The sequence below is a fragment of the Silurus meridionalis genome, chromosome 15, assembly GCF_014805685.1.
Source record: "Silurus meridionalis isolate SWU-2019-XX chromosome 15, ASM1480568v1, whole genome shotgun sequence".
In the NCBI taxonomy this organism is placed as follows: Eukaryota; Metazoa; Chordata; class Actinopteri; order Siluriformes; family Siluridae; genus Silurus; species Silurus meridionalis.
The window spans coordinates 9,174,910-9,194,903 of NC_060898.1; the positions used below are offsets into that span (position 1 = coordinate 9,174,910).

Genomic DNA, 19,994 nt, shown 5'->3' on the forward strand with positions numbered 1-19,994 from the left:
TATCGCATCTCTGTGTTTTTGCAAGATGCGTAGGAAACTCGATGACCATCCTGCAACACCAAGACCAAAATATAAGGTATTGCAGGTTAGTGTGACCAGCTTTTTTATGACAAGACAGGCAGGGTGGTCAAACCTGATTTGAGAGTATAAAATGCTTGTTGGTGTTGGTAATACCATCACCATGCAGTTTCTTTGTGTGTTAGCTTCCTTAGGGTGCTGGAAAACTTCCCCAAATAATTTGCCATTCCAATGAATCGCTGCAACACTGGTAAATAACTGGTAGGTGGCATTTTAGAGATTGCTTTTGTTTTTAAGGTGTCTGTCTTTAAGAATTCTCTACTGAAAAAATGGCCTACATAGCTGACTTTTTCAGACGGAATTTACACTTTGCTGGGTTTACCTTAACACAGGCTGGTTTAAGCACCTTTTTCACATTGATGTGTTTAGTGGCATCAAGACCTCCAATGATACGATTGACAATGATAGCACAAGGGTGCTTTGCTGAGCACTAAAATTCTTTGGTTGCAGAACTTATGCCAAAGGGCTTGCGAAGAAATCTGTATCACCCAAATGGGCTACTGAATGCAGTCACCATAGAGGAGAATATCTGCCAGTTTTTTTCATCCAGCACAGAAAATACAGTTGCTATAGGCATCCAGGATGTTGAGATCTTGATGCACATTCTGATGTCTTTTTTGTGTGTTCTGACCATGAACAAAACCCAGTCTGTTGGCTCGGATACTTGTGTTATAATGCTTTAACACGATCTTGTATTGCCAGCGGAATGCAATGTGCGGGATGAACTGCAGGCTGCACACTTGGGTCTACTCTCATTTAGTATGTGATTGGTAGTTGTCCAAGCTTATCAGGTAACAAATCATTGTATTCTGTCTAAATTTGTTCAGTGCTTCTCTCGATACTAACCATGTCAAAACATGAAGCCTCAATGTGACAATCCCCATGTCTAAGCATGCCTGGAATCCTAACAGCGGTTGGACATCATCTTCCACCAAAAATAATGGGATTGAGGGTTTCTGACATTTTGAACTACACAGCAGGGCAACTAGACTTTTGTTTTCATTTTACCTCCACAATTAGCTACACGGTTGGGTGTACTTTCTAGATTTAGTAGTTGATCATTGTTGTCAAATCTTTTGAATGTTGTTTGCGACATTAAATGACACTTTGCCCCAGTGTCTGATTCACCTCCATTGGTGTTTTGTTTATGTGCATAGTGACAAAGGTCTCCTCCTGCTTGGCCATGAAAGGGTGTTGAAGCACTTTGTCTATTTTAACCATACTGACAACGTGATTTGCAGCATTTCTTGAAATGGTGACTGTACCACAGTTTTTGCAATCAGTTATAGTTAGTGGATCATGCTGTTTTATTCTGGGCTTTGTCTTGTAAACTGGCGCCATCTGCTGGAAACTGGTTGTACTTTTTCCACGTTAGTGGCTGCTTTGTTATTTTCTTCAGTCATTTCATACATAGTGAGATGGCTTTGGTTAGAGTTAGGTCGCTGTCTCTTAACAGTGCTTTCACTGTTTTCACTGTTGATGCCAAATACCATCCTGTATCAAATTAGCTCATCTGTCAACTCTCTGAAATGACATGCCTTTGCTTAAATCCTGATATCACTGATAAATGACTAATAGCACCACCTTGTTTTTGATTTCTAGAGTGAAACTTGTGTAATTCCATGGTTTTGTTTTGTACTGAGTTGCAAATTTAACAAAACTTTTGAGGCATTCAGGATCTTCTCTGGATTTAAGAGAGTTTAGATGGCGCCATTCTCGCACGCACGCACGCACACACACACACACACACACACACACACACACGTTCTCAATTAGTTTAAGGTCTGTGGAGTTTCCAGGTGATGGACCCAAAGTTTTAATATTTTGTTTCCCGATCCAGTTAGTTGTCACTTTTGCTTTAAGGGGAGGTGCTCCATCATGCTGAAAAAGGCATTGTTTGTCACCCGTCATCTGTTCTCTGAGGATGTTTTTGTACTATAATTTTTTCATCGCTGTGTTCTTAGGCAAAATTATAAATAAGCCCACCCACTTGGCTGGGAAGCAACCCCACACATGAATGGTCTCAGAATGCTTTTGACATGACACAGGACTGATGGTAGTGCTAAACGTTTCCTCTGCAGACAAGCATTTTTCTGGCTCCAAAAAATTTGCAAAGGGGATTGATCAGAGAAAATTACTTTTTTTTTTTTTTTTTTTGGCAGAATATCAATCTGTCCCTAATGTTTTTTCTGGAGAGAAGTGGCTACTATGCTGCCCTTTTTGACACCAAGAAATTATCCAAAAGGCTTTGACTCACTGTGCATGCAGATGCACTCGCAAGTGCATGCTGACATTCCTGAGCAAGCTCTGCACTGGAGGCTCCCTGATCCCACAGCTGAATACATTTTGTCGGGTGCCATGAAGCCTTCTTCAGTACAATTAAACCTCTCTCCTTGCAGTTCTTGATGATCCGATAAATGGTTGATATAGGTGCAATCTTACCAGCAGCAATATCCTTGACTATGAATCCCTTTTTGTGCAAAGCAATGATGACGGCACATGTTTCCTTGCAGGTAACCATGGTTAACAAAGGAAGAACAATGATTTTAAACATCACCATCCTTTTAAAGCTTCCAGTGTGTTATTCTAAATCAGCATGACATAGTGATCTCCAGCTTTGTTCCCTTCAACACTTTTAACTGTGTTAACGAGAGAAATGCTGGCAGAACTCGTGTCTGTTTTCTGAAGACAGCTCCTGCACCTGAGGCACAGCAATTTGTAGGGTCCTGTCAAGCAGGCAAAAACATGAACCTGATGAATAGGACATGTGGCTTTTTAATGGTTAAACGATATACAGCTGTTAATATTTAGGTTGTACCGTATGTTTGTTGCTAGCTATATTGACAATAATGGCTGAATTTTGACTTCTCACTTAAAGAGGACTGTATATCTGTACTGCAGATTACAAGCTGCATCTTCACTACTGTAAAATATATCCAATTTTAATTTCTATGATTGATATATATATATATATATATATATATATATATATATATATATATATATATATATATATATACACACACACACATACATGATTGTCATGAGTTAACTCGTGATTAATCACATCCTAATCCCAGTTTTTTTAATACTCTTATCAACATGGGCATATACAAATATGAATGCTTAATGCAAATGCAGGTTTATTATTAGTGAAATCATGCTCAACATAGAGCATGAACACTAAATATTTTTGTAAATGTTTTAAAGTAACATTTACATTGGGAAAATATGCAATTCAAAGTCAACATTGCCAACAAATAACAAATGATTGGTATACAATATAAATTAAAAAATAAATTACCCTGCACTTTACCTTTAGTCATGGATGAAGATCCCACAGATGTCTTGCACTTGTCCATTGCTTTGCTTTCTGCATCTGTCCAGTTACCCCTAACCAGCTCAATGGTGTTTAAGTCTGGAGATTGTGCTGGCCATTCCATGATTTAATCTTCTAAGCTATTTCTGTTTTGTTTTAGTTCTGTTCTATTAGGCAGGTTTTGTATTATTATCTTGCTGTAGGATAAACCCCTGACCCACAAGGCATATACCGGAGGGTGGTGCATGGTGCTGCAAAATGCATAAGTAGTGGTTTTGGTTCAGGTTGATACTCTGCAAGTTGGCAACTCTGCAAAACAAAATGAAACTGCTGTAATGTAAATGTAAATGTAAATGTAAATGCTGCATCAACAATGCTTTGGAAATGCTTTTGTGTGTCTACGCTATCAATCACGTGTGTAATCTGTCCAATGGAAAGGCCGGTGGGGTGACATCACAACCAGGAAGCTCTAAAAGCACATGCGGTGGAGATGACGCTAGCTTCTAAAATCGAAGGTAGCGTTGCAGGGATGCAGGGAGTGTGGCCTAGAGACACAATTTCTCGTTCCTTCAGGAAACCAGGGTTACATACATAACCTAGAGACTTTCTCCTTCAGGAACTCAAGCTGCGTCAACAACACTTTGGGAATAAGAGTACAATACCGCCAGACTGACCAGTCCCTGCCTAGTGTGGATGGGCACAGCTAGGCCGAAGGATGGAGAAGCCAGAAGTGGACCTAAGGTCAAGGCTATAGAACCTGAAAAAGGTCAGCAGGGTGGACCAGCCCACAGCGTTGCAAATGTCTTGGAGAGATGGAGCCCTTTTCAGAGACCTTAGGTGGAATGGCCACTCATGACCACCCCATCCCGTAGCGTTTCACAAGGACATGGAGCTTCCCTTTGAGGATAGACTTGATCCAAGCAGGAGACAGTTGTGCCTGCATAACAGTCAAAGTGTTTCTTTGTACTGGAGAAATCACACTCTGTTTAGTCTTCCCCAAATCCTTTTTATGGGCAAGAACGACATCTCGATGCCGGGCTTTCAAAAGCTCTAATTGTGCTAGTGTAACCAATAGTCGATGTAGTTTAGACTTCAGAATTAGTAAGCTTCTGCCCCGAAAGAAACCTGCTTGAGGTTGAGCATCTTGAACCTGAGCCTCAATAGTGATAGACCTCCAACCTTCTTGGGAACTATGAATTACTGGCTGTAGAACCCGGACTCTGTCTTGTGGAGGGACCTGATGGCCTCCTTCCTTAAGAGGGTGTGGACTTTTCGTTCCGTGACCAGAACCTGCTCAGGTCCCACGAAAGTGGGACACACTCCGCACTCCACACCGGGGAGGGGACAAGACTTGAACTGAATCGAGTATCTCCTCTATACAGTGCACAGGACCCACTGAGACACGTGTGGCAGGCGTTTCCAGGCTGCCAAATAGTTTTTTAAGGGTGAACCAGTGTCTCGAGACTATTCTCTAGTATGCCTAGAGCGGCTGGAGCGGTGCCTTGCAGCCGTTCTTGGGACCTCCTGAGAGGTGTTGAGCCCCCCATCCTTTACGGTGCTGGACGGAGGTTGAGGGAGGCACTCGCTGGAGATAATTATGCCCTGAAACATTATATGTGGCAGGGGTAATGGGCTGCCAGATAGTCTCTTAAGGGAACCAGTCTCTTAAAACTGATCTCTGGTATGCCTAGAGCAACTGGAGCAGTGGCTCGCAGCCATTTTAGGGATCTCCTCAGAGGTGGCGAGCTCCCAATCCGCTACGGTCCTGGGCGGAGGTTGAGGGAGGCACTCGCTGGAGATCGTTGTGCCCTGAAACACCATATGCGGCAGGATTAACGGGCCGACCTCCTGAGGCTGCCGAGGAGAGATGGACATTGTACACTGAGGTGCATACCCCCCAGCAGAGACCCCTCGACTCTCTCATCCAACTCCCACAGCAGGCCAGCATGGTAAGCCTGTAACACAGCCATTGTGTGCAGGCAGCCACCGTCTTGACCTACCACCTACAGCATTGCCCACCAATGCTGAGGAAGTCCAAAGGATCCAAAGGGCCTTATGGGACGATGCAGTACCCGGAGAGAGATACCCCGGTAGCATTTCTTCAAGCCTAGAGGGAGACCTTGGGACTGAAGAGGTGGGCCTAATATGGGCAGCTTCAGACCTGGATATCTCAGTATGCAGATACAGGAAAAAGGCATCCCAGCGTTGAGGCAGTGACATAGGTTGCAGAAAGCGCTGGTCCAGCTTGCTTGGCGGACGCTGCTTCTGCTTCTCATCTGGCCAAGAGATTTCAAGCTTGGTGACTGCATGAGTCACCAGTAAATTTTTACAATTTTATTTGTATAGCACTTTAAAAAATGAACATTCTCTCAAAGCAGCTTTACAAAAATAAATAAAAAAATATACAAATCTAAATATAATAAATAAAAATAAGCGCCTCAAACAGAACTGGCTGTGAGTGAGTGTCAGCGGGTGTTAGGGGGATGAAACCGCGGATTGGTTTGCTTCCGAGTCCTGGGAGAAAACGCTTCCAAAACCAAAGTGTTCCCAAAGCTTTGTTGATGCAGCTCGAGTTCCTAAAAGCGAACCTTTAACCATCATGCTAAAAATTGGTATCACATAAACTATCCTTTCACCTACTTAGTAATAGCTTTGCTACTGCCACTTGACCTGTCTTTTGAAAGGGTTTGACTCTCTCAAAACTTCAATATGCTTTTGAATTTATAGTCACTTTTTCATTGTACTAGTGCGTTATACTTTTTCGCACACTTTTTTTTGCTTTTCTTTATGTTTTATTCCTCATGGACATTTTTTCCCCTTCTATTTATGTATGTAAGAACTGGGACAATTTAAATGGAAGAGAGAAAGTGTCATCACTTTATTTTTTGTACATAGTACTAAATATATACTGAGCATTTTAAAGAGTTTTGCATATTAGTGTAGTCTGTGTTATGTTGATGAGTGTTACATAGTGTTGTGTAAATTTGTACATTTTTACAATTTTATTTGTATAGCACTTTTAAAAATGAACATTCTCTCAAAGCAGCTTTACAAAAATAAATAAAAAAATATACAAATCTAAATTAAACATGTACAGGGAGTGCAGAATTATTAGGCAAGTTGTATTTTTGAGGATTAATTTTATTTGAGGATTTAATTTGAACAACAACCATGTTCTCAATGAACACAAAAAACTCATTAATATCAAAGCTGAATATTTTTGGAAGTAGTTTTTAGTTTTAGCTATTTTAGGGGGATATCTGTGTGTGCAGGTGACTATTACTGTGCATAATTATTAGGCAACTTAACAAAAAACAAATTCATACCCATTTCAATTATTTATTTTTACCAGTGAAACCAATATAACATCTCAACATTCACAAATATACATTTCTGACATTCAAAAACCAAACAAAAACAAATCAGTGACCAATATAGCCACCTTTCTTTGCAAGGACACTCAAAAGCCTGCCATCCATGGATTCTGTCAGTGTTTTGATCTGTTCACCATCAACATTGCGTGCAGCAGCAACCACAGCCTCCCAGACACTGTTCAGAGAGGTGTACTGTTTTCCTCCTTGTAAATCGCACATTTGATGATGGACCACAGGTTCTCAATGGGGTTCAGATCAGGTGAACAAGGAGGCCATATCATTAGATTTTCTTCTTTTATACCCTTTCTTGCCAGCCACGCTGTGGAGTACTTGGACGGTGTGATGGAGCATTGTCCTGCATGAAAATCATGTTTTTCTTGAAGGATGCAGACTTCTTCCTGTACCACTGCTTGAAGAAGGTGTCTTCCAGAAACTGGCAGTAGGACTGGGAGTTCAGCTTGACTCCATCCTCAACCCGAAAAGGCCCCACAAGCTCATCTTTGATGATACCAGCCCAAACCAGTACTCCACCTCCACCTTGCTGGCGCCTGAGTCGGACTGGAGCTCTCTGCCCTTTACCAATCCAGCCACGGGCCCATCCATCTGGCCCATCAAGACTCACTCTCATTTCATCAGTCCATAAAACCTTAGAAAAATCAGTCTTGAGATATTTCTTGGCCCAGTCTTGACGTTTCAGCTTGTGTGTCTTGTTCAGTGGTGGTCGACTTTCTGCCTTTCTTACCTTGGCCATGTCTCTGAGTATTGCACACCTTGTGCTTTTGGGCACTCCAGTGATGTTGCAGCTCTGAAATATGGCCAAACTGGTGGCAAGTGGCATCTTGGCAGCTGCACGCTTGACTTTTCTCAGTTCACGGGCAGTTATTTTGCGCCTTGGTTTTCCACACGCTTCTTGCGACCCTGTTGACTATTTTGAATGAAACGCTTGATTGTTCGATGATCACGCTTCAGAAGCTTGGCTATTTTAAGACTGCTGCATCCCTCTGCAATATATCTCACTATTTTTGGCTTTTCTGAGCCTGTCAAGTCCTTCTTTTGACCCATTTTGCCAAAGGAAAGGAAGTTGCCTAATAATTATGCACACCTGATATAGGGTGTTGATGTCATTAGACCACACCCCTTCTCATTACAGAGATGCACATCACCTAATATGCTTAATTGGTAGTAGGCTTTCCAGCCTATACAGCTTGGAGTAAGACAACATGCATAACGAGGATGATGTGGTCAAAATACTCATTTGCCTAATAATTCTGCACTCCCTGTATATATTCATATATATTAATATTAATAGTTAATGGGGATAAAGAGGCTGCCATGGTAATTCGTTGATAGATAGTACAGCAGGGTCATTTGTAACAAAGCACAAACCAACTGTAAAAGTTACATTGTTAACCTTGCTTTATCTCTTTAATGATGGAAATGATTATGATGCTGTTGCTGATGGGTGTAATGAAAATAATTACCAGACCAGAGATGGAGATATAAAAGTAGATATATTGACTGTAAACCATCAAATTAACATTCATAGATCTCTTAAAAGAGAAGCAGTGGATGCAAGTTTGTAGAGGTTGGGGGAGTCATTTCAGCTAGCTGAAACCTCAGCAAGCTGTAGTAGAGATGATAGATTGGAAAGCCAGATCACAAAGGTTGGACACACCAGCACTTCTATACTTTGCCAGATTACATTCTTATCCTCCTGCACAATCTATATATGACTTTAATACACCCTATTAAAACCCTCCATCACATTTTATATCCAGTAAGTCACCATATCCCCCCACAACATCCCACTCACAAACGGTTATTGGCAGACTCCCATACTCCCAGAGTAAATTCAATTTATATCAATTCAATATTTTTTTTTTGTGTGTGTATAGCGCATTTAACAATATATGATGTCTTAAAGTATCTTTACACAAATAATGTGGTAAGAAAGAATGAATAAGATTGTTCTTTATAAGTGTAAGATTGTCCCTAATGACCAAGCCAGTGGTGACTGTGGCAAGGAAATACTCCCTGAGATGGCATAAGGAAGAAACCTTGAGAGGAACCAAACTCAAGAGGGAACTCATCCTTATCTGGGTGGTACCGAATGTCCATTTATTACAGCTTAACGATGTTGAGGTGTGCAGTGATGGTGATAAAATTAAAACTGTAGTCCTGAGTCAGTGTATCAGACTGTTAAAATTAAGTTCAGTCCAAATCCATCCTCAAAGCTCCTTCTTACTCCATAATTTCATGGATCCCCAGGCCGTTGATGAGAAACCATCCCCAGCTACACAGAGTGGCCTCCAATTGAAGAGAACACCATCCAGAGGTGGGAAGATCCACGGAGAGGAGAGGGGCAGGAACAGTGGTCACTGGTACAGGAGCATGTTTAACTCGACCGAGAGAGAGAGAGAGAGAGAGAGAGAGAGAGAGAGAGAGAATGAGAAATATATAGATTATTAAATAACCTAATTGTTCTAGAAAAGTTAAGGACATTGTGCAGTTGGGGACTCCAGCAAGACTAGGTATGGCAGCTAAAAGGGAGAGCCAGAAGGTAACACAATCTGGCTGGTGTGTCTATTGCTCAACACTGGACTCTAGTACGACCACACTCCCTCCTTGCTGCAGTTGCTGCTTTCTGTCAGTGAAGGGCACATGGAGGCAATTATGGATGCAGGCAGTACCTTCACCCTGATGTAACAAAGCCTTTGGAAACAGTTGCTGGGGAGGACTTGAACAGCATTCATGCACCCACTCAGAAACAGTGGTTGATAAAATAATGGTTGATAAAAGACATTTATCCTGAAAGAGCTAGACGGCCTGTTCTATTTGACTGGCATGAGTTATCTTGGATATTAGATATTTACATTGTGGAAGATATCCACCTGACTTTTCCCTTGATTCGGGGGTTAAACTTCATCAAGGCAACTGAAGCCATACTTAATGTCACCCATAACTGGACTGGCCTGGAGTCAGAATGAGGGTATGTCTACCAGCGGTTTCTGTCTTAAAACCATATCCTGTGTTACCCTACCTGACCACCTCCAGCAGTGAGACAGCTCCACCTGATGCAGATGTGACTGTCACCTATGACCCTTATTTTGCACACTGTCTTGCACACGTGTTTGCCCTGACCCCCTACAAGTGTCAGATGACATTAGGACAGAGGGACTTTAGGACAGGGGGAGGACATATAGGACCAGGGTTAGGACTATGTCGATGTTTCTAAACAGTCCCAGATATGCACATTTTAACAGGAGAATCAGTTAGTCACTAAACATGAATGCAATAATGCATTTGCTGTTAAATAAAAAAAAAAAAATCAGTTTTTTATTTAGTTAGTCATTGTTATGGGTTCTGTTCAAATGTTTTTAACAGATGGCTCTGTGTGTATGCTTTGATTTACAGGGCAAGAAGAAAAGAAGGAAAAGAGACAAGCAGCAAGATTCTACCTTAGGTACAATTATAGTTATGTTATACATTTTCTTTATTAAAAAAATAATAATTATATATATATATATATATATATATATATATATATATATATATATATATATATATATATATATATATGTATATATATACATATACATATACATATACATATACACAGTGCATTGCAAATTTATTTATACCCCTTGAATATTTCTACATTCTGTCCCATTATAACCACAAACCTAAATTTATTTTATTGGGATTTTATGTGATAGACAAACACAACGTATCACATAATACTGAAGTGGAAGAAAAATGATACACAGTGTTAAAGAATTTTTACAAATAATGCATATGTATTCAGAGTACTTTCTCAAACCATCTTTCACTGCAATTACAGCTGCAAGTCTTTTTGGGTATGTCTCTACCAGATTTGCACATCTAGAGACTAGAGAATCTTTGCCCATTCTTCTTTGCAAAACAGCTCCAGTTGAATCAGATTGGATGGAGAACTGTGAAGAGTCTGTGAACAGTAATTTACAAGTATAGTCAAAGATTCTCATAGGATTTAGGTCTGGACTTTGACTGGGCCATTATAACACTTGAATATGCTTTAATATCAACCATTTCATTGTAGCTCTGGCTATATGTTTAGGGTCATTATTCTGCTGGATGTTGAACCTCCTCTCCAGTCTCAAGTCTTTTGCTGCCTCTAATAGGTTTTCTTCCAGGATTGCACTGTAGTTAAAAGCATTCCCACAGCATGATGCTGCCACCACCATGTTTCACAGTGGGGATGGTGTTTCAAGCTGTTAGGTTTCTGCCACACATAGTGTTTTGCATGTAGGCCAAAAAATGTTGGTCTCATCTGACCACAGCACCTTCTTCCACATTTGCTGTGTACATAGCCTGTGGCAAACTGCAAATGGGACTTCTTATTCTTTTTTGTCAACAGTGGCTTACTTCTTGCCACTCTTTCATGATAGCCAGATTGGTGAAGTGCACGATTAATAGTTGTCCTGTAGACAGACTCTCCCACCTGATCTGTGGATCTCTGCAGTTACCATTAGCCTTCTGGCTGCTTTTTGGATCAATGCTCTCCCTGCTTGGCCTGTCAGTTTAGGTGTTCGGCCAAGTCTTGGTAGGGTAGCCATTTTTACCCTTTTTTACAGGCTCAAAGTAATCAGACAAGTGGTTAATAATTAGATGTAGATGGATATATGTTGCACGTTTCTTCCATATTTTGGGATAAATTAAGGAGATAAAGGTCCAGAATATATATATATATATATATATATATATATATATATATATATATATATATATATATATATATATATATATATATATATATATATATATATATATATATATATATATATATATATATATATATATATATATATATATATAAATAACTGTTTACATTGTTCATTCATTTTCACTGGCTCAAATGTAAGTGGACAAAATAATTATAAATATAAAATGTTATGTTTATTAGGATTCAGATGTTTTGCAGTCAGTGACACATGGGCATCACTAAATGTTTAATTTCCTTCTTTGACATGATTTGCAAGGCTTTTACTGCATCTAGTATTAGTTCCCTCTTATTTGTGGCTTTTTCTGCAATCACTTGTCTTCCATAAGTAAAAGACATGTTTAATTAGGCTAACCTCAGTTGTTTAATTTGGCCATTAAAAGAACATTAAATTTCTCTGCCCTAAGAAGCTCTAGTGTTGCTTTACCAGTTTCTGGTAAAATTTGCAGCATTTCAGTGAATTTATTTTATAAAGTATAGTTCTATGCTTTATAGCAGACATGTTAAAACTCAAGGCCCCAAGCTACTTCTGCGTACTGATCCATTACCTGGCCCACAAGGTAATATCATATTTCATCATATTTGTTATAACTGGTTAAGTTTGACTCCATGGGCATGCACAGTTTTCACGCTTCATCCCTAAAACGAGGTTTCATTTCCACCTACAGGCTACTCAAACGATCTGCATGTTTGAAAGTACATATCTGTGTAAGCTACTTTTGTTTGTTATAAAGATGACAGAAAGCTAACAATGGAGTCGTCTCCCTGATGCACACTTCAATCTGTCCTGAGAGTTTCCCCACCAGAGAACCTAACCTCAAACAGTAATGAACCGACAGGCACGAAAACATGCTAAGCTTCTTGCCCAGGCAAATGTGCATAAGAGACAAATGTTTTTACTTACTGTTTTTTTCCCACAATTTATACTCTATCCTGTCTGTCTTGTTGTTCTTTAAATGTTGATATAATTTGACCCTCTACTTAGACCCAGTATTTAATTATGGCCCCCTCTATGATTGAGACTGTTTTATAAAATTCTTCCAGCTACATCCACCAATCACATAATCAGTACACATCAGTGACCCAGTATCATTGTTAGCCATACATGTCTATAACAGTTTTGACATACTACATTGTATGCTTTGGATCATGAGCCATTCCTTTCCTAATCCATATTCTTATCTTCCTATTATTCTAGTAAAAGTTAATATTGGTTTCATCTGTCTAAACAATCTTTTGCCTTTTGGTGTCTGAGCTCTCTAGAACATTCCTTTATTTTAAGAATTCAAGTGTTTGAACATCTAGCAAATGCCAGTTTGACATTTGAATTCAATTCTGGACCTTTTATCTCCTTAATTTATCCCAAAATATGGAAGAAACGTGCAACATATATCCATCTACATCTAATTATTAACCACTTGTCTGATTACTTTGAGCCTGTAAAAAAGGGTAAAAATGGCTATAATTCCTAAACGATTAATGCAATATGACCACCTTTAACTGAAGCTGAATGTCTTTAGTTAAAACTTTAGTTCAAATGCATACAGAGGCACAGCAAGGTATGCAGAGGCAAAATAAGGCAATTTTACTGTATATCCTGGAAAATTCCTTTAACCTCAACAATATGGGGCATTGTCTGTTATATCGTACCATATTACAGGACCTCTAATAATTTTTTGGCGGCACTATATGCACAAAATTTTGTGGACACTTGATCATCACAACCACATGTAACTTTTGAACATCCCATTCCAGATTAAGTCCTAACTAAATTACAGGGAATATACATTCACTGGCTAAGAAAACAGAAAATGACCATGTACTGTAAATTAAAGTACCGTATTTTTCGGACTATAAGCCGCTACTTTTTTACCACGTTTTGAACCCCGAAGCTTGAACAACGAAGTGGCTAATTCATGGATTTTTCCTGGGGTTTTCCCGGTTTCACAAACTTCAAGCCAAAAAACTGAACCCTGTAACATTAGACCAATTAAATTTCTGAACGGAAACGAAAAAAACGCACCTCACCTGTGTTCTGAGCTGCACGGCATCGGTAGAAAAACTTCCACCGGTGTTGATTTTTAAACGCACGACGATGCAAAAAGATAAACTACAGAGAGAAATACAGTAGTTGTGAAAGGAAGGAGGAAGACAGTGAACAATGACTTACTTGGTCGGCTACTGTTTAGATACAAGTCGTTGTAACGCATTGAGTCTGGGTGAAGGGAGAGCTCGCTAACTCCAGTTGCAACAGAAATCATATAAGCACAGACAGGTTTCCGAAACTCATGCTTTTTTTTATTTTTCTTGGCAACAGCGTTACGAGTTAGTCAAAGAAATGAGCACATAATCCTCAGTCTTACATGCAGACACACGCAGTAATACCGGAAGAATGCAGTGACGTGCTATTCCCAAAATGCCGCTCTGCTCTTATAGGAGCCACAACATATTTCACCCGTTACACCGTGTAACAGACACTGTCTTTCGGTAAAGCCTGTGTAAAGTTCATTAGTTTCAGTATACACAAGGTGCAGCTTATTTATGTTAAAAATAAAAATATTTGTCAAATTCAGTGGGTGCGGCTGATACAAGTCCGGCGCTTTATAGTCCGGAAATTACGGTAACCACTTTTAAAATAATTTTTTTCTCCACATTGATTTCTTTTTGGAACCTTTAATAGAGGGTTCTAACCTATTTTTTTTTCTTTTTCATGTACTCTTTGTCTGTTAACAACAAACTCCTGCCTATGCCTTCTATCTCGTCCATTCTTTCAATTGTCCTTTTGCTTCTTTCTTTGCTATGTGTGCATGCTTTTTGGTTTGCACTCAGACCCTGGCTTCCCTAAGAAATGCCGAGCTCGTTTCGGTCTCAATCAACAAATGGACTGGTGTGACCCCTGCAGGTGTGTACCTCTCCTTTTCTGCAATCTTAATATTTGTCCATCCTTTCTTTTCTTTCTGTTGCTGCTGTATGCTGCTTTGCATGGTGTCCCCAACTAACACTAGAGCATACAATGGTCAACAATTTTTGGTAACATTGTTTTAAAATGTAAAAAAAAAAAAAAAAAAAATTTATTTGGCTAGCACTTGTAATGGTGGATACTGTCAGTGTAGTGTTGTTAAAGTAGTTCACTTTATAGAGACGCTATAAGTACTTCACTGATAGAGACTTACATGCCAAACTGTTTGTGGCAAATGCAGTTCTACAGAAGTTTTAGCTCTAAACTATGCTATCCACACTTTTTTTAGACTATTAATGTGGTGTAGTGAATGGTTTGAATGGATGGATCTGAATGTCTGAATAGCAAAAGGGGTAAGAATGTGTGTGTGTGTGTGTGTGTGTGTGTGTGTGTGTGTGTGTGTGTGTGAGAGAGAGAGAGAGAGAGAGAGAGAGAGAGAGAGAGAGAGAGAGAGAGAGAGAACAAAGATTATATGTATAATACACACTGCCCGTTCAAAAAAAGTCACCATCTGGATTTAACTAAGCAAATAGGTAAGAGTCTCCTACTGGATAATTACTGCATGGATGATTATATTTCAGCTGGAAACAAATTATTTAACCCTAACTAATGCAGTGAGTAGTCTCTCATTTCTTAAACAACCATGTTGGAAGACACATCCTGTGGTCATGAAAAATATGTTTAATCTGTTTCAGAAGGGTCAAATTATTGGCATGAAAAGAAAAGATCTAATGAGTTTGCTGAAACTACTAAAATTGGGTTAACTGTCCAATGCATTCAAAAAAATTTAAAGGATAGTGGGGAACCTTCATCTTCGAGGAAGAAATGTGGTCCGAAAAAAATCTTGAAAGATCATGATCTCTAAAACGTTTGGTAAAATCAAATCTTTAAGAAAATCAGTAGAACTCTCAGCTATTCTTAATAGTGAAAGTAAGAGTATTTGCACATGCACAATGTGAAGGCAAATTCAGGGATTGGGACTAAACAGCTGTGTAGCCTTAAGAAAACCACTTATCAGTGAGGCTAATTGGAAAAAAGGTTTCAATTTACTAGGGAGCATAAAGACTGGACTCTGGAGCAATGGAAGAAGGTCATGTGGTCTGATGAGTCCAGGGTTTACCCTGTGCCACAGTGATGGCCATATCAGGGTAAGAAGAGAGGCAGATGAACTGATGCACCCATCATGCCTAGTGCCTACCATACAAACCTGTGGGGGCAGTGCTATGATCTGGGTTTGCAGCAGTTGGTCAGGTTGGTGAATATACTGAATGACCAGGTTATTTTATCAATGATTTTTTTCTTCCCTGATGGCACAATTCTTTAGGCTCAAATAGTAAAACGAGTGGTTCAGGGAGCATGAGACATCATTTTCACACCACAGAGATTGCCCACCACAGAGTCCAGACCTTAACCCTGACGGAGTGCGCATGCTCGGAGGGGTTTTGCTTTTCTGTGCGTTTGCCTTCCTCTGATATTCAGCATAGCGATCGGATGTTTGGATTTCAAATTAAACCCGACGTGGGGAAAGTTTTTGCAGACGAAATTTCGGCATTACATGTTTGCAAATCGCTATCCGTGGGTCTTTCTCAGATATACTGAAACACGTCCACACCGCAGACATGCTGTTTTAGACATGCACGTGCAGGCAGCGGTTTCTGTTTGCGTCATCACAACAAACTGTTTCGGCCGTGTTTTTTCGGTGATCAAAGTCTTTCGGCCGAAAACCGAAAATGCACTTTTGGGCCATTTTCGGCCGAAAATCTTCGGTGGCCGAATATTCGGTGCATCCTAATATATATATATATATATATATATATATATATATATATATATATATATATATATATATGTGTGTGTGTGTGGAATTGTTTTAGTAAGCATCTGCAATGTCACAAAATGTTTTCCCCATCCAGAGTTGCAGTAATTTTTCACCAATTTTTCTTGTATTAATGATGTGTGTGTGTATATATATATATATATATATATATATATATATATATATATATATATATATATATATATACAGAGGTGGCAAAAGTACACACATCCTTTACTTAAGTAGAAGTACAGATACTCATGTTTTAAAATACTCGGGTAAAAGTTGAAGTACTGAACTAAACTTTTTTACTCAAGTGAAAGTAAAGAAGTCTTGGCTCTGACATGTACTTAAGTAAAAAGTAGTTTGTGTCGCCATTATGAGGGGAAAAACCCACAAAACGCCACCTAGAGGGTTAATTGTGTAAAACATGGCGGATTTTGTGTTTGATTTGAGACTTGGCGCATAAATAAAACAAAAGTTTACTGATTAAAAATATTTTTATCTGGAGTTTATTTATTTATTTTATATCTAAGTAAAGAAAGGACGTCGTGGATAAATGTATTTTTTTCCGAAGGTTTTAATCTCCCCTCTTTTATATTTAGATATTTATTTATGTATTTACATTTTTTATAAAAATGGTAAAAACAGAAATGCGCGCTGAAATTGATAGCGCGTTAATAAAACTTAGTGCCGTTTACAATAATTTTAATTTTGACAGCCAAATATATATATAATATATTAATATATTAATACAAAACGAATTAAAAATGTTGTTACTGAATGAATGTATCCAGGCTGAAGATCCACATAAAGAACACAAGCAGAGAAAAGATGATGATGATCATGAATGTGTCTGTTCTCAGTCATGTTTACATCACTGACTCCCTCTGTCTCATCCACATTAACCCCAAACTTCTTACTGCTTTTTGCCTGCTCATTCTTATCTTCGTAAACTAGTCTACATCTGTGGTGAGTGAGAGTCAGGACTTTATACACCAGCGGATTGGAAAACACGCACAGTAACAGGAAATCGGTTGTTCGGCTGAAATCGGCGCACAGTGAAAATAAAAAAAAAAATTTAATCAATGGATTAAAACTAAAGTAACGAGCCAGTTTTGAAAATGTAAGAAGTAAAAAGTACAGATATTTGTGTAAAAATGTAATGAGTAAAAGTAAAAAGTTGTCTAAAAAATAAGTAGTGGAGTAAATTACTGATACCAGAAAAATCTACTTAAGTACAGTAACGAAGTATTTGTACAGTATAACAATATGTTTTATAGTTTTGATTGTCTCTACATGTGTCTACATGTGTTTAGATTGTCCTATCTACATGTAGCTTTGATAAAAACTTGGAAACTTAAGGCACTCTCTAATTAGGTTCACAAGGTAGTATTCTGGAATGTTTTTTAATTCACAGGTGTGCCTGTTGTGATTAATTTGTGACATTTCTTGCCTTCATACCTACCGAGCTAAAAACCTTTAAAGAATTTTTAAGATAAAGGGTAGATTTGACATTGGTCTATAGGTTTTAGCTCAGTAGGTATGCTCACAGGAATAACATTCTTTCACATGAATAACATTAATGAAATGTATCAGTCAGGATTTAGTCAGTCAGTCAGTTGGACAGTTGGATAGTTGTTTAAGGATTCGCATTTAAGAAAATCGTTTTGGTCAAATCACTGAATTGACCAAAACGATTTTCTTAAATGCTGCGTGCAAGCTATAATACCAATACCCACTGAACCTTTGGGATGAATTGGACCGTCATTCGGTGTGTCATCCAATATTCTTTTGCGCAATATTTGTGCCCAGCTAACCTGTTCAACTACATTTATCTGTATAGTTTATCTAATAACTGTTTCATGTTTTATAGCACATTTCTGTTGTTGAGTATGCATATGTATGACATTTTACATCCACATTTTATTCACAGATAACTCTCTTGACTGTTCCTAGGAGAAAAAAGAAGTGCATTCGCTATCTTCAAGGAGGACAGTACGTCAGCCCCAATTCTTCCGATGGAAGTGCTCTAGATTCGCCCTCCTCTCCTGTTCATCACTTAACACACCCCACCTATCCTCTAAACTGCCCCTTTCCTTTTCCAAAAGCAAAGCCTGTACAGACCGGACAACACCCTCAACACTCAGTCCTTGTGAACTCCCAATTTTCTTCAGCAGAGCAAAAACAGAGATCACAGTCCACATCTCAGTAGTCATTATCATTAAACAGTGATGCCCAGAAACTCTTCTGCCTTCAGTGTTTTCATAAGACACTATAAATATTTTAATGAGACACCAGCTTCTGTGTGTATCACATTGGAAGCAACTTGTTAAAATTTTAAAAATGTATTCAAATGATAATATTTTCTTCCTAAAACTAAAATATATGTTTTTCAAATTTTATTACTCCAGTTTTCCATTTATTTACAAACACATTCTGAGTGCTTTGCCTGGAAACTTTCATCCAAACTCCACAGTGTCAAGTATGTTTGAAGAACAGTGAATCATGCCTCATTTTTGCTGTTTTATAAGTATTAAATTTTGACTTGATTCAGAAAAGAAATGTGCAAAACATTTTCAAGTAATATTGGAGGGTTTATAGTGAATTAATGCAGCTCATCAAACTATTGTGTTCATTTACTTCAAATTTAACTTCTTTATTTTTTTTTCTATGTAAATCTTTTTTTTTTCTATATATTTTTACACAGGTGGTGATTTTATTTTTTTTCTTTGGTGACATCCATTTTTAATATATTAAACATTTTGGAACTTTGTGAATTTAATTCTTTATGGCAGTGTTAAAAAGAAATCTCAATTTTTTTACCAACCCTAAAAGAACTAAACAGATTAATTTATGAATACCTCTGATTAAATATTAAGAAATTATTGTTGTGTTAAGGTATTGCATTTCCCAATGTACTGCATCTATTGACCTACATGCATTGAAGTGTGTTTAAATGGGTTTCCATTCTTTTCTTTGCACATTCTTAATGCCTTTAGGAAGTATTTACATAATAATTGACATAATTATGACTGTGATTTATCTCAAAGCGTTATAAATGGTCTTTATTCTGCAAAGATTCTCTGAAATGAAATGGTTTTGTTATATTTATTTTGTTATAAAATTATATTTTTGTCAAATTAAAAGTAAAAAAACAACAACACATTTCCACAAATATTACACACATTTACACAAATATAATGGTCAGGTAATGAGCAAACAGTATTAACTGGACCATGCTAAGACAAAACCTTCTAACTATAATGAGTGTCACAAATCAGGTGGACAAAAGCATACTAAGGATTGTAAATAACTGGTACGAACCAGGTGTGTAATGGTCACCTATAACACTGGTAGTTTGGCACACTTGCCCAAAGCCATGGAAATAGCCTAGTTTAGGTGTACATTTATCTGTGCACTGATTAGTTCTCTTGACACCTGCTGGGAGTATTTCTCTATCTATATAACTTTATTTTCTTTTATGAACCTGGCTCTGATCCAGACCTAGATGCAGAGACTGCAAGTGCTCAATGATGTAAATCTCTTGTACTTTCTCCCCCCAAATACCTGTGTGATCAAATGGCTAATGCAATGCCATTATTAAGGACAGACCGACACTCAGGGGTTATTGTAAACAATTTAACCCTAATGTCACTCCTAATAATAAAACAGACATCAGAACAAAA

At 38.4% G+C, this 19,994-nt stretch overlaps 1 protein-coding gene across 8 annotated transcripts in view; it reads left to right on the plus strand.

The window, feature by feature from the left end:
• tcf7 (transcription factor 7) overlaps positions 1-19,994 on the plus strand; it is a 62,561-nt gene extending 42,567 nt beyond the window's left edge. For 5 of the 8 annotated variants that reach the window (XM_046867700.1, XM_046867698.1, XM_046867699.1 and 2 more), the window contains 3 exons: positions 10,186-10,234; positions 14,360-14,432; positions 18,265-19,994. In XM_046867700.1, the coding sequence (XP_046723656.1) occupies positions 10,186-10,234; positions 14,360-14,432; positions 18,265-18,520 (378 nt within the window). In that variant the 3' untranslated portion in view covers positions 18,521-19,994. Of the gene's footprint in view, positions 1-10,185; positions 10,235-14,359; positions 14,433-18,241 lie in introns of all 8 variants that reach the window. The other 3 variants (XM_046867702.1, XM_046867701.1, XM_046867704.1) reach the window with 3 other exon arrangements.